This window comes from Bactrocera tryoni, chromosome 1, assembly GCF_016617805.1.
Source record: "Bactrocera tryoni isolate S06 chromosome 1, CSIRO_BtryS06_freeze2, whole genome shotgun sequence".
In the NCBI taxonomy this organism is placed as follows: Eukaryota; Metazoa; Arthropoda; class Insecta; order Diptera; family Tephritidae; genus Bactrocera; species Bactrocera tryoni.
Genome location: NC_052499.1, coordinates 2,489,865 through 2,509,367, shown reverse-complemented (window position 1 = coordinate 2,509,367; position 19,503 = coordinate 2,489,865). Strand labels below are relative to the sequence as shown.

General features: G+C 36.7%; 3 protein-coding genes across 9 annotated transcripts; all 3 read left to right on the top strand.

The window, feature by feature from the left end:
- The first annotated feature begins 324 nt into the window (after window positions 1-324).
- On the top strand, window positions 325-10,688 carry LOC120782408. The gene is given in 14 exon segments (XM_040114655.1): window positions 325-523; window positions 584-786; window positions 789-868; window positions 993-1,143; window positions 1,264-1,994; window positions 2,060-2,511; window positions 3,640-3,922; window positions 3,979-4,129; window positions 4,185-4,918; window positions 4,979-5,391; window positions 8,730-9,000; window positions 9,091-9,241; window positions 9,304-10,037; window positions 10,115-10,688. Coding segments are annotated over 14 exon segments (4,821 nt in total). The 5' UTR covers window positions 325-512; the 3' UTR covers window positions 10,571-10,688.
- Window positions 3,284-5,798, top strand: LOC120770300 (esterase B1-like). The gene is made up of 5 exons (XM_040097669.1): window positions 3,284-3,572; window positions 3,640-3,922; window positions 3,979-4,129; window positions 4,185-4,918; window positions 4,979-5,798. Exons 1-5 carry the CDS (start codon window positions 3,562-3,564, stop codon window positions 5,480-5,482), a joined length of 1,683 nt encoding a protein of 560 aa, XP_039953603.1. The 5' UTR covers window positions 3,284-3,561; the 3' UTR covers window positions 5,483-5,798.
- A 1,048-nt stretch (window positions 10,689-11,736) lies between the features above and the next one.
- On the top strand, window positions 11,737-18,534 carry LOC120770270 (esterase B1-like). 7 transcript variants are annotated; one of them, XM_040097605.1, is made up of 6 exons: window positions 11,737-11,903; window positions 15,452-15,513; window positions 15,598-15,880; window positions 15,944-16,094; window positions 16,534-17,285; window positions 17,344-18,534. In XM_040097605.1, exons 2-6 carry the CDS (start codon window positions 15,503-15,505, stop codon window positions 17,848-17,850), a joined length of 1,704 nt encoding a protein of 567 aa, XP_039953539.1. In that variant the 5' UTR covers window positions 11,737-11,903; window positions 15,452-15,502; the 3' UTR covers window positions 17,851-18,534. The 7 variants fall into 7 exon arrangements, with proteins under 7 accessions (XP_039953539.1, XP_039953558.1, XP_039953564.1 ...); XM_040097624.1 differs by having other exon boundaries at window positions 11,737-11,923; XM_040097630.1 differs by lacking the exon at window positions 11,737-11,903 and adding an exon at window positions 13,349-13,589.
- Window positions 18,535-19,503: the final 969 nt, after the last annotated feature.

The following is a 19,503-nucleotide window of genomic DNA, read 5'->3' as shown; positions in this document are numbered from 1 at the left end:
ACGTGGAAACCAATATTTGATGTTTGATTTGGGAAAGAGCTAGCAAAAGCACAGACAACGAAAAATTTGATCTTTCAATCTTTCATAGAGATGAACATTTCCGGGTGAGCCACAATCGACTGAATTTTTTAAGGTCAATGTATACCTAGTTGACATCTTGATGGTGCTATATGGTAAATACGTGGCGTATACAATAGTTGGGGTTCGTGTTTCAATAACGTTACCCAAATGAAGACTGTTCTGATAACGGATTTTATTGCGAGAAAAAGTATTACACCGCTCCCCGTCTTAACCGCTTCGCTTAGCTCATATATGTAGTACACTTCAGATAACCACTGACTTAATTTGTGAATAAGTAATCAAAAAGCTCTGATAAGCATCTTGTCACGGCCCCTTTAACCTTGTAAGTTGGTAGACAAAGTAAACCATTTAAATTATCTGAAATGTATTTGGCAACTTGCATAAGTTAATCGTAATTTGCCTCCTGCAGCGACCAGTTGAAAATACACAGCATGGCTGCACAGTAAGTTGCCTCTTTGCTCTCATCAAAGTTACTATTTCAACATATTTGATCTATCGACAGTTTTGACGAAAATACGAAACAACCGATAATTTCCACAACACATGGACAAGTGCGTGGGCAATTGCGTGATACCGTTTATGGCGATCAGTATTATTGTTTCGATGGTATACCCTACGCCAAGCCGCCGTTGGGAGAACTCCGTTTCAAGTCACCACAGTCAGTTGATCATTGGGAGTGTGTGCGCGATTGCACTGAAATCGCACTTAATGCATACAATATAATCGTTATACCGATACCATTGAGGGTTCCGAAGATTGTCTATATCTGAATATTTATGCCAAGAAGGTAAGCAGAAGATCGGAATGTAGGAGGCGTAGAGCTCGTTGATGATCTTTCCTATATATTCTACGTGCCAGAAGTATAAGTTTGTAATATGCAATCGTGTTTATTCACATTTGCAAAATTTTAGCTTAAGTCGGAAAAACCACTGCCTGTTATGGTTTATATACATGGTGGTGGTTTCACAACTGGCAGTGCGTCTCGTCTTAACTGGGGACCAGACTACTTCATGATGAGAGATGTGATATTCGTAACAATTGGACATCGTGTGGGAGCGCTGGGTATGTTGAGCAAAATTTTTGAATACCAACGAACAAATTCCCGAATGTCTAAGAATTTACTTTTTCAGTTCATATATCAGTTTGTGTATAAAAACTATGTTCGCTTTTACTTTTGCTCAGGTTTCCTCAGTTTCCCAGAACTTGAACTGCAGGTTTCCGGAAATGCCGGACTCAAAGATATTGTAGCAGCATTAAAATGGCTTAAAATAAATTATCACAATTTCAATGGCGATCCAGACAATATTACGCTCTTTGGACACAGCGCGGGTGGTGCCGCCACTCATATACTTATGATGGCACCGCAATGCGAGAGGCTATTTCACAAAGCCATACTCATGTCCGGCACAGTTATACACATTCGCGAAATACCCAATTTACAGCTCCGTTTCGCCAAACATGTTGGTTATGAAGGTTCCGAAGACAACGAAAGCATATTAAAGTATCTGCATGGACTTGAAGCGAAGAAATTAACCAACGTTGATTTCCTAACTAAAGAAGAAAAAGATCGAAATTTAACCTATCTATTCTTTCCGACAATAGAAAATGCCAACACAGTGGATGCAATAATTACTAAAGATCCATTCGAGGCGTTTGCTGAAATAACGGCTTGGTCCCATAGAATGCCGTTAATGTTGGGTGGCACCTCTTTGGAATCACTCTTGAGTTACAAGTTCTACACAACTACTCCGGAGCTCTACGATATGCTTAATTTGCATCCAGAATACGTGCTCTCCAGCGAAATAATTCGAAAATGCGATTTGCTAACGCAAAAAGCGCTAGCAAAGAAGTTAATCAAATTGCATATAGGCAATGAAGTAATGAATAAAGAGAATGCGCTAAGCCTGATAAAAGTAAGTACCAACATATTTGCGCATTGTTCGAGATAAGTCCATTTATCATATATTTCATCACGCAGTTAGCATCGTATGGCTCTTATTACCATCCCATGCACCGCTATATGTGTGCCCGTCTTCAGCGTGCGATAGCACCAACGTATCTCTATCGCTTCGACTTTGACTCGCCGGATTTCAATTTGTATCGCATTAAAAAGTGTGGTCGAAATGTGCGAGGCGTAGCGCACGTCGATGATCTCTCCTATATATTTTACATGCCAGAATCGTTTAAGTTGGCACGTGACTCTGCTGAGTTCCGTACCATAGAATATATGTTGGATTTATTTACAACATTCGCCGGCACTTCCGACCCTAATGTAGGCTCCATTAAGCCAACTGTTTGGGAACCGCTGGCGGCATTTGGCGAACACAAATGTTTGAATATCTCCAACGAAATTAGTTTTGTGGATTGGCCCGAATCGGAAATATGTAAGATTTATGATGAATACTACAAAGAGGCGGGTGTGAAGCTATTTTGAATGTTAATGTTGGGTCCAAAAGAGATCAAGTAGATACAATTTAATTAGCCATTATTACAATAAAGAAAATTATATAACTGTAATAAAATCTGAAAATTATTATATATAATTAAAGTTAAGCGAATGTTGTTTTCTTCCGTAATGACATTTTTGATAATTTTTGTGGCTGGTGTAGATCCAGAGTATCGTCTTACCATTTAATCAGTTGTGTTTAGAAAGCCTGCTTAAATTTGGAATCCAGCGCTTTTTGACTTCTCTGAATCTATCGGAGCTTAAACCAACTTTGCTTGTTCAAGAGTTTAAAGTCATATAATCCCGAAATTTTCGAGATATCTCGAGATCGACGGAAATGAGTAGTCTTATTACTTACATATGTACATACTTGTATGTATTCATTCAGCTTGGTTGTGTTTCTTGCTTATTGTCGGAGAGCCATTTTTACACTTGCTTCATTCGCCCACCTTTGGGCCTCTGAGTCTCTTGCGCAGTGTGAGTAATTACACTCACTGTGAGCACATAGCACATTATAAAGTATCTATGCTCTCAATGAAATGAACAAGTATAGTAGTGCACAGATAGCTGAGGGTCAACGTGCTCACGATCAATGAAAAGCTTAGATAGTGATTTTCTCACTAGCGCTAAGCAGTCTCTATATCTATTAAGCATATGGATATGTGCGTGTATGTTATTTTGTTTCCCCACTGTTTTCTTTTCTCATTTCTCGCACAGCAGCTAGTCTTTTTTAAGTCATTCAGTACTTTGGGTGACAGTTGCCATTACAACAAAGAAATTTTTTGGTTTTGTTTGCATACATTTTGTTTTGACAGACACTATTTAAGATAATTTTAGAAATTGCAAATAAAGGCATAATATTAATGATTTTCTATAATAGAATGTGTATAGATTAATAAATTTTGAGTTATACAAGTAATTTACTGAGCAATAAAAATCAGTTGTGCCGTGACGGAACTCTAATGCCAGAGAGGAAACGAGACAAATTTGGTGATAAGCTAAAAAACATAGAACGAATATAAGCCGAAAGCGTAATGAGTCAAAAGTAAGTAAACAACAAAGACAATGTCAACAATGGAAAATATTTTAATACAGCTGGAACTTATTTGCAGTGCACAGAAGGATGGAGAATGCATTATCTCCTTACCATTGGGCGGAATTAAGGGGCGAGAATCCAAAACTATCTACGATCAGAAATTTTTTAGTTTCGAGGGTATACCTTATGCGCAACCACCATTAGGCGAGTTGCGTTTCCGTGCGCCAGCGCAGGTCGAACCATGGAAAGGCGTTAAGGACTGTACGAAATGCGCTAGCAAGCCGTTACAGTTAAATCCAGTCAATGAGAGCATAGAAGGGTCCGAAGATTGTCTTTACCTAAATGTCTATGCAAAACGCGTAAGTTAATTAATGCTTGAGCTTAAAGCAAATAATTTTTAAATATTTTGAAACAGCTAAATTCGGAAAAACCACTGCCTGTTCTGGTATTTATACCCGGCGGGTCTTTTCGTGCAGGCGGCGCCAGAAGAGAAACTTTGGGTCCCGACTACTTTATGAATGAAGATGTGGTGCTTGTTACCTTTAATTATCGACTATGTGCTTTAGGTACGTGCTTATATTTTTTCTGCAATCATTCTCCTTTAGTCTAATTAATTAACAGGCTTTCTCAGTCTCGCCGATCCCTCACTGAGTATACCTGGAAATGCTGGTCTCAAGGACCAAGTATTGGCACTCAAGTGGGTTAAGCAGTACATATCGCATTTCAATGGCGATCCTAAGAATGTTACGGTTTTTGGCTCAAGCGCCGGTGCTGCTTCAACCCACTTGCTGATGCTCTCTGAGCAAGCCCGTGATCTCTTCAAACGTGCTATTGCCATGTCTGGTTGTGCTCTAAATTATTGGGTTAATATGCCGCAAACAAATATGGCCTACCGTTTGGCGAAATTCCATGGATATAATGGCGACAATATCGATGCCAGCGTTTTGCAATTTCTAAATAAGCTAGACCCTGCAAAACTGGTTGTGCACTCTTTATTGAACAAAGACGAACAGCGTAAATCCTACATGTTTCCATTCGGTCCGATTGTTGAACCATATATAGAAGAGGGTTGCATTATACCGGAGCGCCCATTTAATATGCTGAAGAATGCATGGAGCAATAAAATCTCAATGATGATCGGTGGCACCTCATTTGAAGGTCTCTTTATGTACAGTACACTCAAGAGGAATCCTGATATTATGAAACTTCTATACAACGAACCGGCATTAATACTGCCAGAAGACGTTTACAACTCAAATACTACAAAAGAAAATAAGCGAATGGGCGAACAACTATTGAAATTGCATTTCGGCGAGAAAGAGCCGAATGATCACTCGCTACTTCATTATTTAGATGTAAGTGCAGGCTGATTTCATAGCTCACGTCTATGAATTATTAATTTATAATTGTTTCAGATTTATAGCTATAAAATCTTTTGGCACGACTTCCATCGTACTATTTTGGCGCGCTTAAGCTTTGCGCTGGCCCCCACTTTTCTGTATCGTTTTGGCTTCGACTCACCAGATTTCAATCCAAATCGCAGGCGATACTCAGATGAAAAGGTTCGCGGTGCATCCCATGGCGATGACCTGTGCTATTTATTCCATGCACGCGATGCACGAAAGTTGTATCCAAACTCGGCCGAATATAAAACCATAAAGCGTATGATAAGTATGTGGACGACATATGCCACTACTGGTGATCCCGATTCGCAAACAACGGATCCGATTATTTGGGACGCCGTAACGAAGTATTACAATCTGCGGGGAGTTAATATTGGTCAACACTTGGAATTCAAAACGATTCCAGAAGTAGACAAGTTGGAAGCGTGGGCGAAGTTATATAAGAGCCCAGAGCAATTGTGTGGCGCCCACAAAGTAGAAGATTATAATTGGGGCGATCCATTACCTACAATCTAGTGAAAATGTTATACATACATACACATACTGGAGGACAGGTTGATAGCTCTATCCTGAGCCAGTAGTAAATGCTTTCATTTTTATGGATCTTCATATCTGCCCGAAAATGTCTTAGAATATTAAAACTTATTTTATATCTCAGTGAAATATTATTTAAAAATGTTAATTGAAGGTAGCGTATCATAAATTACTTACATACCGATACAATTGCTTAACAAACTGTCAAAAAAGCACAGGTACTTTTTAGGATGGACAATTAAGACAATTAATTATATATTTTCTGAACTATTATTGAACATAACATTAATCAACCGAATTAGCTGTCTGTATTTTGCTCATTACATGACACGCCACTAAAGAAAGTCAGTAAGAATATAAGTGAGAATATCTGGAGATTTGGGTGGATTGATCACCATGTCACCTCTTTCCAACATCGCAAATCTACGAAATTTTTGTAATATTGTCGCAAATATGGACTCCTTCGATTACTTTTTACTTATACAGTTGTGTTTCATGGATCTGAAATATATCTATTTCCTGTTCCTCAAACTCTGCTTAGAGACGCCGCCTGAGAGTATTTCCTGTTTCAACGACTGTTCGCAAGGCATTTTGGCACTTTGTATCAGAAAACAATGGATGTGAGGCGTTACCCGTTGCAACATTTCTTTAACCAAATCCGTCCGCATACGCATTATATGCGGCAAATTTCTCTAAATACGAGTAAGCCCGAATTTTTCATACCATAGACTGATAAAGATAATTTTAACTATTCCATCGCAATAATGCTCACATTTCTTTATCACACGCCATTATTATAACAATTCAGTAATTTAGGAAAGTGATTTGTGAAATTCCACTCAAGGTCGCTTTCACCATTGGTAGAACTTAGGTGTGTATCTCATGTAAATATTTAACTTTATATGTGTGATATGAAAGTGCTGCAATTGTAGAAGGCATCTACTGTATTTTGGAACACTGACCGATAAGATAACGACTTCATTAGGGAAATTAAAACGTGAACCAACACAAAATAATTTTATGTCAAATTCTTAATCGAAAAGTATTTAAACAATTTCCAAACGAAATGCAAATTCCTTTTTAAAATACAGCTTAAAATTCATTTTACTATGCACATGTTGTTGTGCTCGCAAACTTCTACTCACCTTCGGGTCATTATTTGTATACAGACGAAAATAGCCAAATATATTGTATAAAAGAGAAATTTTAAAATTCCATGACTTTAAATACGATTGCTGTACTCATTACTGTAATGCAATGTTTCATTATTTTAGACTACGTTTGCAGTTGCAATGGGCCAATAGTTTGAATATTTTACCCTTAACTAATGCAACACTCATACTCAAAAGGATATATAATTATAAAAGTCCCAAAAGTCGTTAACTTTCATAAATAGTATCTGAAGCCGAGTGATTTTCAATTAGTTTTTATATTCCTCACTGAAAAACTTGACAAAACTGATACCGAATCGAGTTTGAGTTTTTCGACGATGTATACCTTTTTACATGCGTTAAAACTAAAACTTTTGTCAAAGGTAAATTGTCAAAGTTGTATGGAGTAAGACGAGGTAGAAACATCTCGGCAGTCATATTTTGGCGAACCAGTAGAAATAGCCGAAACAGATATTAGCCGCCTCAACAAATTTGTGACAAGCTCAAAGCGCTATATGGACTTACACAAGAGCGTCTCTATGATCAATGTTTAGGAGCTTTAGGTGTCACAGTGGACCGTCGTTCAAGGCGGTTCAATTTAGGCCTTATTTGTCTCTTCAGTTCATTTAAATTACATAACAGTATAGTTGGACACAAAACGTCCCCAAACCACTTCTATTTGGTTCATAGTACATATGTACCTATATACCATTTTAGTGGTTGGGAGAGGTAATGTACAAAATATTTTCTTTTTTACCCGACTTTAAATATATTTCTCAAATTACATGTAAACCGGGTGTTCCTCTTGATATGCATATGACTAAACATTTCCTCCTTGTATGCATTTATAAATGCACAACGAAGTAATTTTTTTTGTAGTAATGTGCACTTCAAATAAAAACATTTTCTCACCTCTTTTAGTGACTTACAAAGTCAATTAGCAGCTAATTATTTTTTTCCTGAATATTAAAAGTGATGACCTTTGCATTACTAATTAATTACTTTGAAATAACTGTAAACTCTCAACACTTAGTACAAAGGTTATCAATAATGTTCAATTGTGAGCACTCAAGGCGGTCAATGGAATGCTCCATGATGAATGCTAGTATATATTTCGAATAAGGCACGTACAACGGCCGATAAGAAAACCATTATACATATACAAAATACCTAAGGTGTTGAAAATCGTTTGGATGGGTCTGCACCGAAAACAATATTGTCTAATACTCTTTTAAAACTAAAATTGACGGTGTTAAAAGAAATCAATGTTTTATTGCACCAAGAACTGAAACAGTACAGCTTCGCAACTTCAACACACCCAGTCCACTGTGGTCTAACCGTACAAACTTACTAGGTTTATTCCTTACCAAAATATACTGCTTTATGTCGGAGAAATAACCTCCACATTTCACATTGAAATTACTTCCGATTCTGATTAAATAAAGTCGGACAAGGGCTTATGAATAAATAGTCTATATATGTGTTTATGCATAGACTGGACAATGTTTCCTGCAGCTGTCAGTTTTAAATATTTAGTATAAACCTTCATATAAATTGCTGCATTCTTTACTTATGAATAATTTGTCTAAAATTAAATCCGTTTGGGTAACCATTTTGATCGCATCTGCCTTATGTAAAGAAAGTTTGAGGTCGTAGACTGTGAGGCTTTAACAAAATAGAGTCAAGCACCGCATAAATTTCTCTTCGACCGAAACCGACGATATTCGTCATTTTCCCGTCACTACGAACTATTTGCTATTTATTTAAAATTATGCAACAACCTACGCAATCTAATCGCACAACTGACTTAATATCGGAATATATTTTCAGTTGTTTTTGAGCAAGCGGCGAAGTCAGTCGGTTCTACATGTTGGGAGGGCAGTGATCCGCCAAGTAACTGAATACGTACTAATAAATATAATTGTTTACATAGCCCCAGACTAAAAGCAAAAGCTGATGAGTTCAACGTAAGTTTACAAACGCGTGTGACAGATTAAGAAGAATATATGTATGCACAAGGCTAAATAATTTTCATTAAATGAAGAGGAAAATTAATTGCACACAAAATTTTTTATTAGCGAAATTCCACAAATCGCACTGCCACTGGGTGTGATCCAAGGAAAACACTGCCAGACCGTTTACGCGCATGATTACTACAGTTTTGAGGGTATACCCTATGCGAAGCCGCCCTTAGGAGAGTTGCGCTTCAAGGCGCCGCAGCCGATCGAGCCTTGGAGCGGAGTCAAGGATTGTACGCAATGCGCTAGCAAGCCGTTGCAAAAGAATTCGCGCACAGGCGGTGTGGAGGGCTCGGAGGATTGCCTATATTTAAATGTTTATACAAAAGAGGTGGGTTCGCCAATTAGCGCATACTTACAGTTTAAATGGTGCAATAAAAATGTGCATTATTTAATTTCTAATGCATTCTGCAATATGTAGCTGCAATCAGAACAACCTCTGCCGGTGTTGGTATTTATTTACGGCGGCGCATTCTATACAGGGGAAGCCACAACGAATGTTTACAGTCCGGACTATTTTATGAGTGAGCAAGTGGTATTGGTTACGTTCAATTATCGACTCTGTTCTTTGGGTGAGTTGCCGCAAACTTGCCATCCAATAAATAAGAAGAAGAAATTTAATGTTTTGGCAAAGGTTTTCTTAGTCTCGCCGATCCAGCGCTACAAGTGCCGGGAAATGCTGCGCTGAAAGACCAACTGCTTGCACTCAAATGGGTGAAACAGTACATTTGTCACTTCAATGGTGATCCCGATAATATAACGCTTTTTGGTGAAAGTGCCGGCGCTGCCAGCGCTCATGCGATTACGCTTAGTGCACAGTCAAAAGATATCTTTCAACGCGTCATACTTATGTCGGGAAGTGCGCTATGTTACTGGGTAAATATGCCACAAACTGATATGGCCTACAGATTGGCGAAATTTCACGGCTTTAATGGTGACAATAATGATGCAGAAGTTTTGAGCTTTCTGCAGCAATTAGAGCCGGACAAATTGGTGAAACATTCTTTGCTCCACGAAGAGGAACGCAGAAAATTATACATGTTTGCTTTTGGACCAGTTATTGAACCGTATGTTAGTGAGAATTGTATATTGTCGCAACGGCCATTTGAGCTGCTGAAAAATACATGGAGTAATCGTATACCGATGATTATTGGTGCAAATTCCTTCGAAGGACTCTATATGTATCAGCGTCTCAAAATGTTTCCGCATATAATGCGTACACTTATTAATGATCCAGAGCGTATTTTGCCGGAGGATGCTAAGGCTGCGCATACACCGGAAGAGCTGCAAGCAATGGGTGAAAAATTATTAAAATTGTTTTTTGGCGCCAAAACGCCAAGTGATCGTTCAGTATTCAAATTTCTGGATGTAAGTTTAGCAAAACGACCTTTACCCACAAATTTATCGCATTTCTAATACTTTCTTGTTTGTCAACAACTTTTCAGATTTATGGCTACAAAATATTCTTACACGATATCCATCGTACTGTTTTGGCACGCTCGGCATATGCTAGCCAACCCACGTATGTTTATCGTTTCGATTTTGACTCGCCCGATTTTAATCTATATCGCGCTAAATATTGTGGCAATGATCCGGTGCGTGGTGTGTCTCATGCTGATGATTTATCGTACACATTTTTCTCCAATGACTCTTGGAAAGTTGGCTTGGATTCGGCAGAATATAAGACTATTCGAAGACTAATTGCTATGCTAACTGCTTTTGCCGCTAACTCTGATCCTAATTGCGATGAAATCAAACCAGTTTGTTGGACACCACTAAAAGATTCTGAGCCGAATATGGCTTTGAATATTAGCTATGATTTGAAAATGATGGAGCTACCGGAGACTGTTAAATTACACGCACTAGATGAGTTATTCACTTACAGAGAGCAACTATATTGAATACTCAGTTCGAAAATGAATTTATACTATAATACGTATGGCCCCCTGTGTTATCATTATTACTAATTAATCTTAATTAAATCTGAAAAGTTCAATAAATTCGTTTTTCACCGTGTTTTAAGGTTTGGCATATAATTTTAGTTATAGTAACTTATTTTTAGTAATTTTGCTACATACACAATTATTAATCTCTTCAGTATCATGCACAGCTTCATAAAGCCGATATACAAGTATTCTTTGTTTTTCAAAACCAAAATTTTCCTCTATGTGAGGTAAGGTTCGATTAATAACGAATAGTAAGGTGGACATACTGACACTTTTAAATAATACACTCATTCAGATACGATTTGAAAACGGAAAATCTTGACCGATGAGATGTGGTTTTGAGTGTAGTTATGAAAACACTGGAGTGCTGCTAACGAATGAGGTATATTTTTTTTGTCAAACGATATGTCTAAATCGTTACAATTTCCTCAAAATTTCTGTAGTTTGGTATGTAACTAATTCAATTCCGACAGTTTTGCATGTGGTTTCATTATCTGACTTCTGACATAGTTGCTATCGGTGATGCAAATGTTTGTCTACCAAGGTATATTTAAGATTTACACGTTAAATTCGTCCATGGAATTATTGAGCAAAGCATAACGCTTAAAAAATGATAAATATATTAGAGTGTTCGCAAAACCACAGTGAAAATTTTACCCGAATATCCTATATGTTAAACAATTTATGTCCAGCTGTATGAAATCGCCCCATCTTGGAGGCCACGCCCCAAGACTTCGACGCTCACCAAAAATTTCCATCATTAAATTGATTTTTTCGTTGGCTGTATGGCATTAACACATCGTCCTTGATGGTCGTTCTGTTTCAATTTTTGCACAAACTGGGTTATGTAAGGGTTATGGGAATCCTTCTGACAAATCTTACATAAAGTGAACGAGCACAACTACAATTGTTAAACAGGTTACATCAAATGACGGCATGCAGTTGTGCACCATATCGCATGATCCACCAGTACGTGACCAAAACCGCAGACTCGGCATATTTTGAGTTTGTTGGAATGTGCCATACACACACACATTGGAGCAGACTTGAGTTGCTGATCTGATAGCAGAGTCAGTCTGATTCTTGATTCCAAAGCAATTACTTGTGCCTATTTGCCTCAGTGAATATTCCTACATACATATGTACATATACATATGTATGTGTTTGTGTATATATGTTCGAACGAATTAGCGAATCGTATGGATCGGTGATTGCCATTTGAATCTATATGGGAACATTGAACTAGAAATCCGGATCAGAGTATAAACTGTAACTGGCGCAGCCGAAGGTAAAAAAAGACAACAACAGGTACTGCTCACATACGCTGACATCTCGGTTGAGTCCCCTTTTCAGTGTTTATTAATTATATTTATTAATTTAAAACTCTTACATAAAATAATCTTACTTCAGTTCAATTTGTAATGTTCAATCATCTATGTACATATATAAAAAAGTATTTAAATATAATTAAATTTGTTTAACTTGTCAAGTCTCTACAACTCTACTCTGCTGTTCGAATATTGTTCGAATTAAATACATATATGTGACCTGGTCTACGGAAAGGGGGCTTAGGTGTCAAAAAAAGGAGAACAATTAATGAGATAACGAGAAACTGACGATTATTTTTAAAAGCTTTTCCCAGAAAACTAGTTTTCGCACGTTACCTTCCTTTTCGTAGACCAGGTCACATATACATATCTACATATATGTAGTTTTTGTCACCATGCCCACTAGAATATAAATACCCTCACAACCCTAGGATGAGATGGTTTAAAAAAGACTTTGAAAAACCGTACGATCTTCTACTATAAAACGATGTTATATTCAATAATTTCAAGACGAAAAATAATTTCGGTTAGTACTCGATTGTCGTAGACTAAATCAAATAACTATCGATGATAAATATCCATTGCCAAACATTGATGGAATCTTGACAAGTTGGGGAAAGCGAAGTACTTTAGCACTCTTGATCTAGCCAAAGGTTGCCATCAAATTTTATTGAAAAAAAGGATATTGCAAAAGTCCAATTATGAAATTGAATATGAGAAAGGGCAAAATAATTTAAACTTGCCAAAAATCTACGAAAGCAGTGATAAAGAATTTCATTTAGAAATGTCAGGCACAATACATTCCGCAGAAGAGGAACTGTTAAAACATTTCTTCATAAAAGGAGAAATTGTCAACAAATGTAAGACCCAAATCATATGTCCTCAAACTGAAGTCCAAAGAATACATGGTAGGAAAGTAATCGAGATTAACCCTATCTACACGGAGAACATATTTAAAAATACTTTCCAAAGACTTATTGACAGAGGCAAAGTGGGTATTTTTTCTGAAGTGGAAAAGGCCGATTATCACAAAATTTAACTATTACTTCTAAGCAGTTACAATTCATAAAATGTACAAAAAGAGCAACAGAAATTCTACAAGAAGAAGACCAGTATAAACAAATTTCACTTTACCATAGTAATGAGCCAATGCATAGCGGAATGAACGAGACTTACAATATACTTAAGGATAAAATATGTTATCCAAAATTAAGCGAAAATCTATAGCTGATTATAGGTAATTGCGAAAAATGTAAGCAAATTAAATATGACGGGAAACCGATAAAGCAGCAGTTTAGACTAGCAAAGACACCTGCAGATAAAAATAAAATAACACATGTGGACATTTTTCGTTTTCAAAAGCAGTAATTTGTCACAGTAATTGATAAACTAACAAAATTTGCAGTAGCATACAATATAACTGACAGAAATTGGAGAGGAAAGAAGGTCATCATAATTGAACATTTCACAAAATTTGGGAAACAAAAAACATCATCATGGAAAACGAATTCAGGGCCGAACAGTTGAGTCAGTTCTTAAAGGAGTCGAAATACACTTAACAAAGCCAAATTTCCATACAGGTAATGCAGCCATTGAGAGACTGCACTCAACATTGTTGGAAAAACTAACAGGAATTGAAGATATAGGTAACTATTGCACACCCAATAATGCAAACAATTGTATAAATCCAACCATTTTCAAAAACACAATAGACCGGAAGAAACAACTCATAATACACGAAAGAAATAGCTACAGAGACAACTACGAAGAACTGAGAAGACTGAGTCAATAAAAAATATGAAATTATTATAAAAGATTAAGACACATCATTATGTAGCAAACATAAAAAGGACACTTAAATTAGATAGAGTAGGTATGGAAGAGGAAGATGATAGGTTAATCACAATAGTACATAATGGCGATGTATGTGAAAGTGTTACTCCATGAGTCAAAACATTTTCAGACCATGTGGATTTTAGCGTTTCTGATGATCGCCATGAGAATGCCTATAGCATTCCAACAAGTATCACCAATAGTTGAAGAAGCAGGATACACCATGATCCAACTCGACGAAGTAGAGATCGTTAACGAAGTGAATACAATTTTACATATTATACATCCGAAAGAGCTAACCAGTTAGGTGAAGGAAATGGAAGAAAACATAAGACAAGCAGACCTAAGAAACAAGGCACTTTATTATAATGAGCAGATTATCATAATTAATTAATTTAACCATTCAATTAATTTAATGAAAAAAATAGTAAGAAATGGCAGGATTAAAATTTTAAAAGAAATAAATCAGATCCAAAAGGATGGAGTAAGTCCATTCATTATAAAATGGTAAAAATCTAGTAACAGCCGTCATAAATATCAACAGCGTCCTTTAAATATTTTAATATATTTTTTCGCTATACTTATTCACTTGCCACCACTGTAACATATAGAGATGATATATTGCATTAAAGAAAATAAGAATATGCTGTTTGCCCTCTTTTAAGTTAGTTATTGATTTATTTGTGATTTTCACAAATTGAATGGGCAGCTTTTGTGAGCACATTTTACTGGTAAACATTCAACAAGAGCTTTTGCAAGCTTTTGAGTATATGTATATGCATGCATATGTATATAGAAATTGTTTGTTGTAAACTTTGGAACTAGTGAGTTTTCAATAACATTTGAATTTAGTCATTTGCAGACACTTAACAATTTTTGGGTTATCATATGCGGCTCCCTTTTCTTAAACTGCAAACGGTAATAAATACATAATACATTACACACATATTGAGCACATTTTTTCGCATGTTTAGCTGAGGTACGCGAATGTTACAAGTGATTTGCTAAGCCATTTTCGGTGTTAGTCTCAAATTCAGCGTGTGGTATATTTTTTAAGTGCTAGTTTTTAAGTTTAAGAAGGCTATCAAATATATAATTCTAGATCACTAAGATCTAGTTTATGGGATTTGTTATACTTACTTATTCTAAGAGAAAAATCAGGGCGTTCTGAAAACTGTAAAAATTTCCAATGAAAAAGAGCAAAGGTAAATATGAATTTGACTCATCATAATTCTTCTCAGCTAAAATAAAACAATTCACTGCAGAAGCAGTTGTGTGTGACACTCTGTATAAATGATAACAGTGCAAGACAGACTAGCATAGCATTTGTTAATATGTACATACATATATCATACGAACAACAGTGCGTGCAAACATATTTATTTACATTTCGAACTGCTCTCTATCAGCTGGTTGATAATGCAAAAACAAGAAGTATTGATTAGATATTCTTATGCGATGCGTACGCTTGAGTGTTTAGTATTTAAGATACACTGCAGTTGCTATAACGACACTATATTCTCGCTCGGCGTACACTTGACATGTAACTGCACACTTAGATTTGTTATATTTTTTAATATTCAAAAACAATTCGAAATTATTTACACAAATAAACCGAATAAATTCAAAAAAAATTTAAATATTACTAATAAGAAATATGTTATCTCGATTTCAGCGGGGCACCCAAAGAATTTCGGTTACAATTCTTCGAACATACATTCGGAAAATGGCAACTAAGTAAGTTTCAAAAAAGATAGGCACAAAATTAGATTGAAAAAAAAAATATATATATTTTTTTATTTCCCTTTATGCACCGCAAAGCTCTGGCATTTTAGAAACTGTGGAACTGCAGTTACCGCAAGGACGCATACGCGGCGCCAAGCGCCAGGCAGTCTACGGTGAAACCTACTATAGCTTTGAGGGTATACCGTATGCCAAGCCGCCGGTCGGCGAATTACGTTTTCGTGCACCGCAACCATTTGGAAATTGGTCCGATATATTAGACGCCACGCAGAGTCCACCCAAACCGGTACAAAAGAACCAGAAAACCGGCGAAATAGAAGGCAGCGAAGATTGCCTTTATCTGAATGTCTTCACCAAGCATGTGAGTATTGACAATAGTTGCGCTTTGGAACGAAATTGACAATGTACACTTTTGAAACTGCAGATAGATGCTACCAAGCAGATGCCGGTCATGGTTTGGTTATATGGTGGTGGCTTTCAGACCGGTCGTGCAGCGCGCGAGCATCACGGACCCGATTATCTGATGCGTGAAGATGTTTTATTTGTTTCATTAAATTATCGTCTCTGTTCGCTGGGTAAGTTTTGTTTATTGAATATATTGTTAGCTTGACAATTCAGTAATTGTATGGTTCACAAGCTCTCAGCAAAAACTTTAGATGCAATAGGGGCTAAAAGTTTAGCTTCGCCTTAGTTTCCTGGACTTTGGCATCAAATCGCACCTAAAAAGTTTCAGAGAGATCAAAGAGTAATAGATTACCCTGCTTTTTTGCTGGTGTTCTGTTACAAACATCAATTTCAGTTACAACAATATTGTCTTAAATAACAACGATAGTAACGGTCACGTGTGACGATTTGAAGTATGTGACTTCTGCAAAGATGATTACTCACCGTATGTGGAAATAGCTCCTTTGTGCAAGATTTCTGTGATGAAACCTTTTGCAATATTGATGAAAAGTCTTTTTCTTTCTTGTATCACAGAGAAATAATTTTCAAACATTTCTTCATTTCTTCTAGGTTTCCTTAGCTTGAATGACCGCAGTCTTGATGTTCCTGGCAATGCTGCTATCAAGGATCAACTGCTGGCGCTCAAGTGGATAAAGAAAAACATTTACTATTTTAATGGTAATTGTAATAATATTACCGTTTTTGGCGAGAGCGCCGGCGCCACATGTGCACACATTTTGTCCTTGAGTGATCAGGCGCGTGGCCTATTTCAACAAGCGGTCATAATGTCCGGTTCAGCACTGAGCTACTGGGCTAGCATGCCACAAAATATGGGCTATCGACTAGCTGCGTATCATGGTTATAAAGGCGAGGCCAAAGACAAGCCAGTATTGGAGTTTTTGCAAAATTTGGATGCAGGCAAATTGGTCGATCATTCGCTGCATAGCGAGGAGGAAAATCGATCGTTCCACTGGCTAACATTTACACCGACAGTTGAACCCTATGAGTCAGAACATTGCGTATTGCCAACCGAGCCAATTAATCTGCTGAAGTCGGCTTGGGGAAATGGCATACCATTCCTCATGGGGGGCACATCATTTGAAGGTTTAATAATGTATCAGCATGTGAAAAAGTTTCCAAAAATTGTAGATCTAGTGAAAAAAGAGCCGGAATTATTGGTATTAGCAGAGTTAAAAGATATTTACGAGAGCAGTCGGATTCAAGAATTGAGCACACGCATTCTAAATCTCTACTTTGGTAAGGAAAAAGACGAAGTAGTTTCCAAACAGGATAAACCAGATCCCACCTTTGATTTTTTACATGTGAGTAATGCTGCAAAGTCAAATAATACAAAATTAAACATTCACATTTTGCTTTCAGCTTTGTTCGCATAAAATGTTCTGGCACGGTGTGCATCGCATCGCGCTTGCGCGTACGAAGTATGCTACAGCCAATACTTACCTCTACCGATTCGACTTCGATTCGCCTACATTTAATCATCATCGCTTACGTTTCTGCGGCGATGAATGTGTGAAGGGCGCTGCGCATGGCGATGATCTCTCCTATCTATTCTATTTGAAGGAATCCAAAAAACTGGAGGAGAATACGCCTGAATATGCTACCATACAACGCATGATCGGCATATGGACCAGCTTCGCTAAATGGGGAAATCCGAATTGCCCCGAGATTGCGCCAAATGTATGGCTACCAATTGAAAAAACAAATCCTGACTTTGGGCTGAATATTAGTCAGACGCTGCAAGTTATCCAAATACCCGAAGCGCCGAAAATGAAAGCTTGGGATTCTTTATATGACAAACCTTTGCTTTATGGGTCTGCCTCCGATACTGAGGCAGGGTCTGGAAAAGGTACCACAGTACTTACTTAGACGAAGTATGAACGGCTGTGGATACTGACAAATTTCAATAGTTAATAAGTGATTTTTTACTGTAACGAAAAAATGTATTTAGAAAAAGATTTTGCTAAAATTATAAACAAAAATATAGCAAATCATTGTAACATATTGCTCATATTTAAACCTTAATTTAGAGAGCTTTCTTATAATTTATTTTATAATTCTATAAATGATATAACCTTAAAAGTTGATTAGTTCAGGGTTGGATTTGTGCATTGCAAAACTAATTTAAACTAATTGTTGACATATTTTTCATCTACATCTCCCCTCTTGCCACATTAAATATGTACTACATGTAAGACTCGCTCGATATTAGAATATTTTTCGGATGACTAAGGGGATGTCATGTGCTTCCTTAAATAATAGAAGATTATATCTATGCGCTTGTACGCACATGAGCGCTTTAAAAATGTATTAGATGACGGAATTTATAAGAGGCTGATTCAGCAATTCTTTTATTGTATAATTAAAAACTCGCATTGAGAGTAAGTTCCATTTACAAAAAAAATTTTTGCTAACGCAAATTGTACGATGGAAATTAAAAATGAAATTCACATGTGATCGGCCGACACGAAAAATGCACTTGTATATAAGTATATACTTAGTTATAATATACATATGTATATAATTAATATATAATAAGCAAAACACGGTTAATTGCTTTGTTGTTTCCATTATTCCTTATATTGAATATCAAATGTTGCCTTTTTATCGACATATTTCATTTCAGCCAATGCCAATGCCAATGCCTACATTAATTACGTACGCCGTATCGAACAGCTGTGGTCAAAATAATAGCACCTTGCCGGTAATAAATGTTTGACAAACATGTTTTATAACCTTTTGGTATATCTCGGACTATATTTTGAATTAATAGGTTTTCCAACTTAAGATCGAGATCCTCGGCCACCGAAAAAAACGAATTTGCTCTCGTTATTCCAAAGAATGTTTTGCCACATCTCAGCGAGGATTTCTAAGTGGATTTTTGGAAACTGCATGCGCTGTGCTACACGTTTTTCTCGCCGGCGAAGAGAAGTTGAAGTTTGATTAGAAATACAACTTTTCCGACTGCCCAATATAAAGCGTTTCGAATATATTTTTTTTTTTTTGGAACAACTTAGAAATTTCATGATTTCAGTTTATGTTTTCCTTTTATCTGCGCCAAAGTAGGCACATAATACAAAATTTAATCAAACTAAAAGGACCGCTTAAGTTTGTAACGAACTGTTCATACTGAGTAAGAGAGCACGCCACAGTGATTGCTGCCAAATCAGAAAAAAGGTAAAATATGTTCTAACATTTCAGTATAACGTGTGGTGCTATTTTTTCAATCGCAACTTTATGTCTGTTTAGAGAGTTTAAGCTTAAATTTTAGGGTGGTGCTTTATTTCAGAAACAAATCTATACTTTAGATTACTTTCTTCTCGGATATCCTGTATGAATTTCGAAACCGTTCGGAGTTGGCGGAGAAGTCATCTCGTCTATGGTGCAAAATTTAACAAGTAAACTGAAACTTAGAAACAAATCGATAATAATATAGTTGTCGATATATATGTACATATTTCGACTTTACTACAGATGAGCTGGAGCTTGATTCCGTAGACCTACATTATTAACAACTCAACT